At 38.8% G+C, this 14,539-nt stretch overlaps 1 protein-coding gene across 1 annotated transcript; it reads right to left on the bottom strand.

Moving 5' to 3' along the window:
• Positions 1-484: 484 nt before the first annotated feature.
• LOC308386866 (uncharacterized protein) lies at positions 485-4,661 on the bottom strand. Its single transcript, XM_080866675.1, has 3 exons — positions 4,004-4,661; positions 2,463-2,537; positions 485-904 (listed from the first exon to the last, which is right to left on the bottom strand). The coding sequence occupies exons 1-3, from the start codon at positions 4,324-4,326 to the stop codon at positions 706-708; spliced, it is 597 nt and encodes a 198-aa protein (XP_080722801.1). The 5' UTR covers positions 4,327-4,661; the 3' UTR covers positions 485-705.
• Between the last annotated feature and the right edge of the window lie 9,878 nt (positions 4,662-14,539).

The raw sequence follows: 14,539 nt of genomic DNA, 5'->3' as shown, positions 1-14,539 counted from the left end.
CATTGTTTTACTCAGAGACCTTTTATGAAGTTCAGATTGTTCGGGGATTTGGAGACCATCAGCACAATTGGCAAAGGCATAATGAATGCTTCTGTATTTTGTGCACCCTTGTGGCCAGTTTGCAGTTGTGAAAAGGTTTAGATGCATTGAACGTACATGTCCTAAGTGAAAAAAAATCTTTATTTCATTCATAAATGACCAAAAACAGTTTAGCAATTAGAATGAATCAAATTAACTAATTTATAGACAAATAAACAGAGGTTATATCAAACTACTTAACGGTAATTAAAAGGTAAAGCGACATTAAGCGACATTTAAAACAGGGAATATAGAATCAAATGCTTTAATTATAACAGTGCAAACAGAACAGAATCTCATGTACAAAATTAGATATAGAAATCTACATTTTAATGCAAGCATATTGACAAGAAAACATATTTAACTTGAGAAAAAGTGAAAATACATTTCTTATGGATGGTACTAGTTGAAGGTCACAAAGATCAGGTTCAAATTTGAGAAAATCCTTCATATAGGCTTTGACAGTGTGCAGAAGAGTGGAACTTTACTTGGGAAGAACATAATTCAAAGCAATCTCATTCCACAGGAAGAAAGGGAATAGTAAGAGTTCTCTGCAAAAGGCTTCTGCTGGTCACTTGTAACACATGATAATGGCTATTAAACTGCACACAGGTACTGAAAAGAATTCTAGACTTTGTGAGTTTTTCTTGGAAGCCATTTGAACAGAGTCTTGCACAGCTTTTTGCTTTTCAGCTTTGTCTTTGTTAAGTTCTTAATGACGACATTTTGGAGCAGGCTGAAGGTTAAAGGCTGGGATAGGTGCGCAGTTGAACGATTCAGAACCTCCAAGAAGCGTCTTTCCTGCTGCCTGAAGTCATACTCTACACTGGAGAGACACACACACAGCCCCAAATTAGTTATTCTCCACCTGAAGAAAACACACATTACAAAAAACAAAAAGTGTGTCAAACCTGAAAGCTTTCTCCGAAGATGCAAATGAATGTTTTAGTGTGTCGTATCTGCATTTCCAGCTCATTTTTACATAATGCAAAAGCTTTTCATGCCTCAAAATCACTATAAACTGTGTTGCTACATTTCACTTTGCTTTGTGTGGTCTCCTCATGTGGGAAGCGCTGCACTTGTCAGGTTTCAAAGTGGCTGATTGGTTTGGGCAGGTAGACATTTCCCAGCAGGATATCCTCTTTTTTTGGAGGGTACACAAGTCTGGTTTAAATATTCTTATCTTCCCACTTGGCCTTTTAAGGACCAGATGCCCACACACACACTCCACACACACACTCCACACACACGCGCACACACACTGGTCAGCAAATCAACTTATGTAACACTCTTTTTGTCATACAAAAGGGGTTTTGGAAAATAAGGAGATCAACAGGAATGTTTTGAATATTTCACGATGAAGACAATTTAAGGTTTTGCTTTCTCGAGCTTGAGGCGTTTTTGTTTTCCGAAAAGATGATGAGAAGAATTTTAGATTTTCCTCAGCCCACTTAGTAATATTTTTTATTCTCCATTGCTTCCACCTGATGCAACATTTTAGTTATTAGGTGCAAACTATACCAGTGTTGGAATATGAGAACTAACCAATATTCCATGATAAGTCTTACAGGCAAGGGATGCGAAAGCTCTTCTCAGACAGCAGACAAACAATTCCTTTCACTGCTTTCTTTAATAAAGTTTGCAATGCACTGAAATGCAACCGCTACTGCTGAATTGCTGTCATGAAAACTAAGACAGTAATAGCTCAGTTTGCAATAACTACTTTTGATATATTCTCCTGCTTCCTACGAGTCATCGAATCTTCTAAAACATTTCATTTTAATACAGCATAACATCAATTAGTCTACAATCCAACTGACAATGCAAATTTTGACTTCATAAATCAGTATAAATCAGTTTTGTAGGCTGCTTGGACCTGACTCAGTTCTGTCTGCCTGCTTACATTTCCAAATAGACTATGCTACATAAAGCAAGTGCTTAAATTTGGCAGTTTTTCCATAAGATTTATCGTGTTCTCTGACAGGAAAATATAATCCTTCTGTTACTTCTGAGCAAGAAACTGCTTGCTAATGACAGTAAGTCATTAATTTTTAGAGAAATGAAGAGAACAGACTGGCCAAGAACTGGCAGCTGCAATGGCAAAGGTGCTGACCCATGAACTGAACTGTGTGCCTGAAACTGTAAATCTGTTGTCCGACTTTGTCCTTAAATAAACTGATACGTGTTCCTGTTACTGTGCATGCCATGCATGTTGATTTGGTTTAATTGGTTTCTTCATCTCTTTTATCGAATGAACACCAAAAGGGAAGCAAGTAGCAAAATTAAGGTGTATTAATTATACTGTAGCATTCTTATGGTACATTGCAGCAGATTTGATCAGTTATGTGTTCAGACTTTGCATGTAGGCACAACTGTCATCTCACCTGTATACAACACAAGCAGTTTTCTGACACGTTGAGCAGTCTTTGAAGTCCTGTCCTGTTTTGTGGGATCGCCGACTGGAATACAGATAAAGCACATTTTATATCACAAATATTGTGAATAACTGCTTAACTCTGTAACCCTTCAGTGCAAGAGAGTATGAGCTATTAAGAATTCTAACATAACTTGAATGGAAAAGGAAGGATGAATTAATGTATGACCCTATCAACTATCAGCAGCTTACATGAATCATTGTGTCTTATTGTTAATGAAAGAAAAATAAACGATGCAGCTGATGTAACAACTAAGGTATATGATGTCTTTTTAAGTCATGATAAACCATAAACCCGTCCTTTTGTGTTAACCAAATCATCCTTTTAGATTTACAGTGTAATCATCTTTCCTATCACTGTATCCATCTGAGACACTTTCAGTCTATATAACATAGCGTGTAAGACATCAGTAGGTTATTAGGAGTTGGTTTTTCTAAAACATGACCTCAGAGACAGTCACAGCTTATTAACACAGCACACTGAATGAGAATGATTGACAGAGACACGTTGCCAGAGGCCTGTTTTAATTCCTGTTATTTGTCCCAGAAGAATTGCGTGGCTATATAAATCTCTGCCCCCCTGAAATGCCCAAGTAGGTTTCTATCATACTCAGGAGCATAATCACGGACCTGTTTTTCAAACCTGCAACAATGTTGCAATGCCACATAACTACAATTCGAATCAGATTTTTTGCACGTTTGTGAAACAGACTTGATAACATGTTAGCAGTACTGCCTTCAAATTGATTTGTGCAACTTAAATCACAGTGTGCGAAATTATTTACACGACTGAAACTCGTTTGGTTCAAATGTCATTGAGGTCTTCCAGTGCAGATGCTGGAATATCTTTCTTCCTATTATTTACTTTAGTTATAGGACAGAATGGGGAAATATGTGAGAAATATGTGAGAAACACGTGAAGCTCTGTGCTTTTGAAAAAAAAACTGACCCTGTTTTGGTTACTGTACCCTTGCTTTTGTACAGTAATAGATAGAAACATCCTACATCCTGGTTTTCTGTATCATTTTTGTCCTTGGCAATACAGTAATTAGTAGCTAATTAACTGAACAGTGGGTGAGTAAAACATGTGTTTATAAATTTAACAAATGCACAACTGTTTTCAGTCTAAAAACAATGGTGTTTGCATTGATATTCAATGCTGCTGAGTGTTTCCAATCTAAGTGATGACTCACTGTAAAGCCAGAGATCAGCAGAAGCAGGAATGCTTTTAAAATAATTCCTAGACAGGATTCTGGCTGCTGTACCTGTACTGGACTGAATATAAAGTATTACAGCAAAGTATTTACAACTCATCTCTAACAAAGCATGTTAAGTATATGCCATTCACAAATATGTAAAGCTCTATTGTACTAAATATTAGATATTCAAGTAAAAAACTGATGATCCTGAAGTGATAAAGAAAGCTCAACACATCCCTTATTACACTTCCACACACACTCAGAGCCCAGACACACACGCACATTTACTTACCCACTGGTTGGAGCGTGGCATGTCTCTAGGTCATGGATAATGTTAAGCAGAGTAGTGATCCTGTCCTTGTTGGCTGCCAGGCTGGCCTCCACAGTCTCGAGTCTCTGCTGTAAGGCTGCTGATTTGCAGCACTGTGGGGAAGATGGCAGCAGCAGGGCTGCATCAGCTGGGTGGGAGTGAGCCAGGCTGGTGTCCTCTGGGCATGGCTGAGGAGGAGCGGGGTTGTCAATTGCCTCCACTTTCTTAGACTGGAGGCGGAGATAGGATGCCAAGGGCTTTGTTGATGATAGCAATATGGAATTGCAATCAAGGCCTGTGTGCATACGGGGTTCTCTCTCACTGCTGCATGGGGCTGGCGCAGTGAAAGAACGCTCGGTACGTGTGAGTGTTTGTGGCGGTAATAATGTGTCAGAGTTTTGCTGGACTGAGGATTTGATGATGGGTTTGACATTTCTAGTTGAGGTGATGGGTCCACAGTTTGTTTGCACTGTTATAGAGGGTGTTGAGTTGATGGGATGTGTCTCTTTAACTACGTCAGTTTTAAGCTTAACATTTGCATGACTGGCTGATACACCCAAGGCAAACCGTTCTGCATTTGAATTCTTTTGCTGGGCTGTTGTTACCGGTGGGCATGTTGCACAGTGTCCCTCATGTTCGGTTTCTGCACATCCTTGATTATGTGCAGGCTTTTGTTGTTCCGTTTTTATGAAACCCTGCAGACAAGAGCTGTTTGACTTAATTAGGGAAATGTAATTCTGGAGGTTTGCGACCTGCGATGGATTTGAATTTTCATGGTCTTTTGACTCATGCACAATTAATTCATTGGTTAGATTAGCACTGAAGTTACTTTTATCAGAATGCAACTCCTCGCTGGGTTTATTGGTTGATTTAGGGTGATTAGTGCTAGCATCACTGCCCCTGTTATGATCTTTTGGCACAATTTGAGGCTTAGATAATGCATGCGGAAGTGCTAAGTTGCTTTCCTGATGACAAACAACACCACATTTACCAGGTTTGTTACTGCTTTGAGTTCTGATGTCTGGTCCTAGTGTGCATTGAGGTTTGCTTTTGTCGGGGGCTTCATTACAGCTAACTACCTGTGCTGTGCCTATTGATTGAAGCAAATTTGCACTTGATACAGAGACATTATTTTGTTTCTCTGTCAAGGCAAACAAATGCGTGCCAGCTGGGGTTGCAGATTTTTTCGAATTGAATGCTGTGTTCCTGAGAGCTATATTTTTGTTCAGGGTGCTGTTAAATCCAAGTCTAGAGCTGGAAGTAGTACTCACAGGCACCTTAACTTCCGAGTCTAGGAGATTGGATGCACTAGATGTTGTGTCTAGGAAAGATGTACAAGCGTGAAGCAGAGGTTCAGAATTTGAAGAGTTAGGGTGAATTATTTGTGCAGGCACAGACTTATCATCACATGCAATTTGATCTGAATTAGTTTTATAATTTAAAATGCTCAAATATAGATGCGGTATAGCTGGATGCTGTGGATTAGCAAAAGCTTGAATTCCAGTTGAGCTTATTCCTCTGTCAGTAAAAGGTATTTTAGCTAAAGATGTGCTAGCAGCTACTGTGGATGCCTTTTCTTGTAGTTTATGATGTTCAAGCAGAGCATGCGGTGGACCTGAGGGTAAAACGTGTGCAGGTGACTTTGATTTATGCATTTGGTTGAATGCATTGCTGGCCAGTGATAATGTGGGGCATTTAGGGCTAATTTGTTGGTTATTAGTTGTATTTATTTGACCCGCATGCTTGGAGTGTAGAGGCTTGTGCTGAGTATTGACTTTAGCAGCTATGCTTTCAGTGGACGTTGGTGCAGAATTAAAAACTGTGGTTGATATGAATGTGTTGGTACTGGATGTATTTCCAGTCCCTGTGGCTACAGTATAGAAATGCGAAGGTGGTGACAGTGTAATCTCAGGTGCAGCATGTATAGACACACATACATTTTGAGATTCATTGTATTGTGTAGAAATGTGTTGTGTTGTCTTAATGCGCTTGGGGTAAGTGTGCGAATGTGGGTTGTTGGCCTTGGTAGCTATGGCCAACTTGGGGGTCAAAGGGAGAGTTGTTGGACGAGAGAGCTTATGGTCCTGTGGAGGTTTAGCACCAAATTTTTCACTGGAAACATCCTGTCTGGTTTCTATTGTTGCTTTTGTGATAGTGATGGTTTTAGCATGTAGGACGGTTGTAGGTTGGATTGATGTTTCACTTCTGGCAGGATTTATATTTGACAAAGTGACTTGATTGCCTATAGAGTGGACCGGGCATGCAGGGTGTGGTGTTTTTCGATACCTTAGTTCCTCATTAACGTATAATAATTGTGGATTGACTGTAATTTGGGTCCTGTTGTCAGTATTATTAATGCTGTCGGAGAGTTGTTGGTTTGCCGTAGGGTTTTTTTCAGTGTGGGATATTTGGAAAGGCATAGAGGTCGAGAGTGAGGTGAAGGATGAGTTTAAAGAGTTCCCTCTAAGGAAAGCATTGGGAGTAGGAATTTTCTCCCCTATAATAACAGCTTTGTTGGTTACAGACTGTCTCCCTCCACAGTGGTTGCATATTTTTTGAGACATACCAAAAGGTCGGGCAGCAGATAATGGCAGCGTCTTCCTACACAAATCTGTATAATGACCTTGCAATCTGGTCCGGTCTCCTCCACGACAGGTTGCTCCCTTTACAGGCTCGGCCTCATCATCGTGTACGGTAATCCCACCGATTGCCTCTGAGTCAACCACACTGCCATTAGTGTAACGGTTACCAGATTTACAATTAGACCTGGCATTCCCTGCAATGTGTGGATTTGTCTTGATTGCCCTGGTATAGCAATAAGTCCCTCTACTGTTCCTCTGACAGCAGGCCACATCCTTTGAGGCCTCACCTCCAAGTGCTTTGAAAGTCACTTCCTTTTTGGTCTTGGATTCGCCACTTTTCTGTTTTAGAATAGCCTTTTTCTCCTTGTCACTCTTTGTTAGTAGTATCTCCTTGTCTTCCGTTTCCTTGGTAATATAGCTGTTGGATGTTTGACTAATGTTATCTGAGAGTGTATCAGTTAGCTGGGTAGGAGGTCTACTTATCGCAGGGGATGTCTGAACACCAACACTGCACTGAAGTCCCCACAGGGCTCCTCCGGATCTGTCTCCTCCTGTTGCCTTCCAACCACGCACGCCAACCAAGGCAGGGACTCCTAAAACCGGAACCGAAGTCGTCAGGTCAGCTGCTCGTCTCCCCATTCCTCGACTGGTCGACTCAAAAGTCTGATAATTCAAAAAGGGGGTCAGCGTTTCCACATCATTACATCCATCTAAAAGTAAAAGAGGAACACGTTTAAAGCGAGAGACATTTTAGATGGCACTGTGAAGGAAATCCATGAGTAAGCAGGAAACAATGCACAGAGCTTGGGCTGAGACAAGGAAGCGCTTTAATAGTGCAAAAAAAGGAGGATAACTAGAGTTGTCAAGAATTGTGAGGATTGTGCTCTTACTTTCTTGGAATAAGACTGGAAAAAGCAATGACAATGTGCAAATGCTGATAACAAGAGAAGTGTTGTATATTATATCAGCACTTTGAACATAATGCAAAGATCCCACCCACATTAATGTTTCAACATAGCGCCTGGAGTAAACTCTAATGTCTTCTTTCATTACAGTATTTGCCATAGAAGGCAGCGTTCACCCCATTACCCTTCACGTTCAGCTCACCTTGAAAAAGAGTACCATACACTAATGCTATAGCCTTAATTAAGGTCTGTGTGCATTTAACCGCAACACCATTTCACGAAGGGGACAGCCTGTGTAAGTGTGTGTGTGTGTGTGTGTGTCTATGCGTGCACACAAGTTTTCTCATGTGTAGAGGAGGTCATTTTAATGATTTATGCAACAACAGTTCAGTTGTCAACACCAGGGTGATCATGTGTGGATTTTTCAGCAATTCTTTATTATACAGTTAAACACAGAGTGTGTGTCTATGTTAGCGCTTGCATGTATTCATTCATGACAAAAAAAGAACATGTAAATACATTTTGGTAAGGCTTTCTTCACTTTCTCCTGGCCTTCATACCCCTCAAACTCCTTTATCCAGATATGTCTAAATTGCTAGACGAACATTAGTCATCCACAGGGACTATTATTTTGGTTCTCGTGTCAACTGATGTTAGTTGAGCTAGGTCAAGTGACCCACGTCTGTAGTTGCTGTCTAATAATAAGTGACAACTGTCTTGTCCTGTTAATACACCATAAAAAAGCAAGCAGAGAAAAAACAAGCTATTGAAAAGCCGCAAAATGTTTACATGCCCTCAACTTAAGAATAAAACACAGACATACCTCAGTCTTTGTATGATCCTGCTGCAAGTCTTGGCTCCAAATGAGTTAGTTTTACGCACTCTCTTTTATGTCCTCATGGATTCTCAAGGTTCTGAGTGACTTTATTTTCATATGTTTTTATCCCTTAGCTGCACAATTCAAACTCAGTGCAGTCCACAGGCAGTCATCTCGGTAAAGCAATGCTGCTTAATGAGTTCTCTTCGTAACTGCTCAGATTCTGAACTAATCTACCTTTTATTGATCAGGCATAAAGCCAAGCTGTGTCCTCACTGCGCCCGCTTCTTGTTTTGGTCCTGCTGCTCCACACTGCTCCATAGTATGCCACAGTATGCTGTCCTCCAACACACTCTGCCCTACTATGCCTTATCTTTTTACCTCCTCTTCTCACTTACTCTTTCTGCGGTGCTCCCTCTCTGCTCTTTCTGCTACTGTCCTCCTTCCCAGCATTCATGTATCCTGGTCTATAGCTGGGTGGAGAAAGAGAGCAAGAGAGAGCAAGAGAGAGAAAGAGAGAGAAAGAGAGGGAGAGAGAGGAAGTGACTTGCATCAGTGGGGTAGGGACTGTGTGTAAATTACCATACAAGTTAAAAAACAGGAAATGTAAATGGCAGCAAATGTATGTAAACAAAGTTGTAGCAGTCTGAAGAGGCGGTAATTACAAATTAAGCCTCTTTAACACTATTACTAATTTGAGTCTCTAATTTCTTTAATGTATGTGGTTTCTTTTACAGAGAAGGCACTTTTATTCTAGATCGGGCTTAGTCCAGGTAGAAAATAAGCATTCATGTATAGCTAATGTTTGATTTTTCACATTTTGGGCACACATCCTTTTATTATCAGGATGTGTGGCCCCATGTCTTCAGTGCTCTGGGGGGTCTTCGGATGCCCTGGGTCTCCTGGGCTTTTCTCTGTCTGCATCTAGTTCCCAGAGGCCATTGTTTCAGCTTCTCACTGCTCATTATGTACATTTCATGACCAGTGTTGGGGTTGTTATGTACGTATTTCACATTACTTTTCTTAAAAGCAATCAAGTACTTTCTTAATTACTCACTGGAAAAAGCAATTCAATACACTAAACATTACTTTCACTTTATTCCAGTAAACAATATATACCTTAAGCTAATGTTCTACATACCAACACAAATCCATATTCTAATGAGGACACATCTTTGAGGATGAGGATCTCTCTTTTAGTGATTAGATATGAACACAAAATCGACAGCACAAAGCAAAGTTGAAAACCAACCCAAAGAGAATTCAAAGTGATCGTCACAGTGATTCTACTTTAGCATGTAAAGACAGAAATGGAGGCAACAGTGTTTCAAGCCTGACTCCTTATCACTTCCTCTGTTATGCCACTGCCTCTGTTGAAGTTCAGGGTCCAGTTGCAGGTCTGGGGCTTGGAATCACTCAGCTTCAACATCACTCTGGGTTTTTTTTTTTTTGCCAGCTTTGCATTAGCATGCTGTCTGTGCAAATGTTCGCAAAAAGGAGCCAAAGTTATGTTAGCAGAATAATACAGATGTTTCTGTCCTGTACACAGTTTGCATTTCACCATCACACCCAGGTCCTTTGGCACAACAGTGGATGTAGACCATAATTCTGCTTGGACAGGACACCCTTAAAAAAGTACTTGTAATTAACATATAGTATTTCTATCGTACAGTGTACTTTTCTCCACATTGGCATTTAAAGCACTTCACCACATGTGTATTCTTACTTTTATGAATATTAATTACTTTTCAGATTCAGATTTTTTCTTGTTTTTGCAACTTTATTATGTTGTTGTGCAAAATTTTTGATGTCTTCACAAATAAATAAAAATAAATAAATAAATACATTTAAAAAAAATAAGCTTTGAAGGTTTTTTCCTGCTGCTGACATTAAAGCATGGTTTCTACCTTTATCAAGTACTGCAGTTAAGCCCTGTGGAATTCTTTTCTTTTGGCAAATTTCTTTAATTATAACAATAATTTGAATATTGTCTTGGGATAATGGAAAAAAATATTATTTTCCATAGCAAACATGCAACATTCAAGTACATGTTTTAAGTGAATAAAAGTTTAATTTAATATCAATTAATGTGTATTTAATGTGTATTTTAAAAACCATGTATTTTTACATCTGACAAATAATTGATAAAACATCAAAATGTTTCTCATTTATGGATTTTAATGTGTCGTATATAAGCCCTTTGATGTATGTCATTTAAGTTTATGGACACTAGAGCCCACAGCCTCTAACATAATTTATCACCATGCCTGCATCAACAGGATATTCATAGGATATATTGAAATTATGAATAATCAAGTATGGTAATGTTTATATTTGCTGTCAAATAAATCAGGTTATGCACTATTATGGACATCATAATATTGATTATAGTCAAGTGATCTTTGTACAATCTCTAAATAATATATTCCTAAAATAAAAAGATAAGAATGAGTTGTTTTATTACTGTATGTTTTGATGTTCATGATTTTTTTTGCACCTGAAATGATTTTTTTGCATCATCTCCTACAATTTTATTACTTTCACAAGATTAAATCTTCAGCCAGCATTAGACAGCACTGCAAATTAAAGGAGAAAAGAAAGGATAAATTAGACAGGATGAAGAGGATTGTCATGGATGTTAAAACCTCCAAAAACATTAAATACAAAAACAAATGAAATCAAACTAAGAATATTCTAATACTTTAATGTTTTATTTTCATACACTAATCTATTAAAATAATGAAAGTCCTGCTGCGCAAGGAAAATGCATCCATTCTGTGACTCTATATAGCATAGACTGGCTGCTGACTAATAATTTGGTTGGTAGTCAGCTCCGTTTAGACTGGAAAGATGAGAAATATGATGTGTAATATAATTATTTATCAGACTATTGTTATCATCAGATATTAGCAACTTTGACTATGGAAACCAGGCTGTGTGTTGACTTCTGATTTCAAGAGATTGCACTCAAATTCCATCACTGCAGCTGTAGGGAACATGAGGCTGACTTTGTGAATAAAATATTATCTCATAGCCTCGGGGCAATTACACAGTATTGTATCAGGGAAAATGCCTACAGTGAAAACGGTTTAACTGTCACTGTAAGAGTTTTGTGTGGTTTGCATTTATTCATCATAACAGTTGGTTATGCTTTAGTGAAGACATTTGAAAAGGAAAATCGCTTTCCTTTAAAAAAAAAAAAATCTTGCGAGGGTGTATATTTGTATTTTGCCTTGTTAGCGTGGTGACAATAGACTGATAATTTGACAAGTGGGCTTCGAATATTCAATGTGGGTCTAAGAGATGCACATACATTTACATTTTACTAAGGCTCTTTCTCTTTTTTTCAAACATGTTTCCTTTAGGCAAATATAATGACATATTAGAATAATTATAGCCCATCTTTTTAAACCATGAGAACTCCTGATAATAGTCTGTACATGTGAATCAGAGAGAGCGACATTATTAATCCTTGGACTCTTGTTGTCATTTGTCACAATGCAATATGACTATCGAGAGTTTGGTTGTAGTTACCAATTAAGTTATACAAAGGTGATGAAGTGACATGGCTTGTGACTCTGTCTGGATCATATAAGTCTTTTGCAGACCCGTTAGGGTGTTTCTTGTAAGTCTAAAGTTGTTGCCCTTGCCATCAAATATTTGAGAAGTTACTGAAAAGCTGTATGCAATTCAGCAGCTTCCAGAGTGCTATATTCTTGTTGAGTCACAATGGTGAAAACATATTTTAGTGAGGTTCAATAGCGTACCATACAGCTGTAATATGAAATCCAAACACTTAAATTAGCAATTTTGTTTTTCATTTTAAAGCTGCATTCAAAAAAACTGCCACAAGAGGGCAGATAAACATTAATTATGCCCCTTCACTGTTTCTTCCTCTTCTATTTTTTTACATCACTGACAACATGTCAGTATGACTGCTAATTATCATCAGTCTGTTGGAAAGGGACTGACATTTATGTAACATTTTTTCCATCATACTGACCGCTCAAAGCAATTCAGACATACCTAAATCACATTTAACCATAGATTCATGCACTACATTGTTCTATGCACTTTAACCACGTTATCTACCTCACACTAATGAGTTAAAATCCCCAGTTAGACTAACATACGTGCTTTTAGGCTTTTAGGTAGAGTTTGATGTCTTTAGATATTAATTCCACAAAAAGAAAGCCTTTTTCTATGAAGCGCCTTGAGGTGACTTTTGTTGTGATTTGGCACTATATAAATAAAATTGAATTGAATTGAATTGCCAGGAAGTACCCAGAAGAAAGCCAGCAGGCCTGGTTAGAATGCTAATACAGAAAAAGGTGACCATGAGGTTTGAAGCAGGGACTTTCTTGTTAACCACTGCCCCCCTGTGCTACCCAGGAATGGAGGAAAGTCACAATCCTATGTACAAGTGTCTTCAGAATGAATTGTGTTAGAATAAAGTCATCTTTAAAGTAGAATTTGATGTCTTTAGATATTAATTCCACAAAAAGAAAGCCTTTTTAGTTATTACATATGCTGCAAACAAAATGCTTATTAAATATGAACAGTATGGGTCGGCTGCAGCAAGAAAGCGGAGGAAGGGTGGTGTGCATTACAGTTTTTTCTGATTGCTTAAGCACATTTTTTGTAACTATTGGCTAATTTTGCAAAACTCTTCACACAAATAAGAAAACCTGTCACCCAATAATCAAAACATTGTAGTTCTCTTGCAAAAGCAAACACAGCTAGATTAACTCTTCACACCTTCGTAAAAATGGTGTTTCCGTATCAAACAGTACACACAAGCCATCATCTACTAAGCACACAATGCGCCAACTGCACACTGATGGTATGAATACAAAACACATCTGGCTTTTGCTTTCTCTGTGCACAAGGTAGGCTATGTCAGTTTGAGCTCATACTGCTGTCATAGATCCATAAGCATAGAGGGATCCAAACTTCAAGTACTGGTGTTTATTCAAACACATCAAAACAAACACAAGTGTTCATTTCCAAGTATAGGATTATTTGCAACCGCCATAATGACTATATGGGTTACTTGGTCTGCAGTGAACATGCTTCCTCTGCCCCAGCATCTGGTCATCTAGCAATTCTGTAAAGTAACAATTTCAGTATTTTTACATCAATGGTATTGGTGTGTTTCTCATTGGCATATGGCAGTGCTACAAATCTTTGTGCGAAGTGACTGTACTCACCGATTCTCATTTCAAGATGTCCTTATGGTACTTGCTACAGTGTAGCGGCTCGAGTTAGGCTGGACCCGTTGGCCAGCTACCCTCAGTGTCATTCCACGGTTGATTACATGGTCCACTATTGTAGCTCTGATGTCATCAGCAATTCTATTTCTTACTCTTCCTACCCTTCCTCTCCCCCCTCCTCATCTTCCTCTCCCCCTTCCTCATCTTCCTCTTGCTCCTCCTTGTCCTTGTCGTCCTCTTCATCCTACTTCTTCACCTCCACGTCCTCTTCCTCGGCTTCCTCTACTTCTCACTCTTTCTGCTCCCTCCATTGTACTCCGCACACACAGCTTACCTGTATTATAGTGCTTAGGCTGATTGCAAAGTGAACTAATTATCTAAAAAAGTTTTCACATGTGAAAGTGTGCCAGACAGTTGGCAAATTAGTGTTAATGATAGCCATACATGTGTATACTTTTGCTAGGAGTGTGTTGGAAATTTGGTAATTGAGTGTTGTGCAGTGAATTGTGCCTACAGTTTTGCAAAGTGTGTGTTACAAAATTGCAAACTGAGTGCAAAGCAGTTTTTGTGCTTTTAGTTTTGCAAACTCAGTGAGTGGTTTTGCTATAAGTCTGAATAGTTTTAGAGATTGTGCTACAGGAATCACAGTTAGGGTTTAAGCATTCAGAAAAAACTGTAATTACTTCTCCAGACAGATGGAGCCAGTGCAATGAATAGATAAAGGCTTTTCCTATTTTCCTAAAGAAAGACAAGTCTTTGTTCAAATAGAAGGGATGTTAAAGTCCCACGTTAATCATCATCCAGTCCCCTTTTCATGGCTTTGCCAACTTTAAAATGTTGAGATCTTGTTGACCTCGGATACTAATGCTGTATTTTCTCATTTCCTGCATTCCCATATTTCAAAATTCCACTGTTGCAAAAGTGGAGAGGAAAAAAAGGGCGTCACAGTCTACTGAAGGAGAAAATAAGCTGTTAGTTCAACTGAATTCAAAACACTGTTT

This window comes from Rhamphochromis sp. 'chilingali' (assembly GCF_963969265.1).
Source record: "Rhamphochromis sp. 'chilingali' genome assembly, chromosome: 19".
Classification (NCBI taxonomy): domain Eukaryota; kingdom Metazoa; phylum Chordata; class Actinopteri; order Cichliformes; family Cichlidae; genus Rhamphochromis; species Rhamphochromis sp. 'chilingali'.
This window is presented reverse-complemented; position numbering and strand designations above follow the sequence as displayed.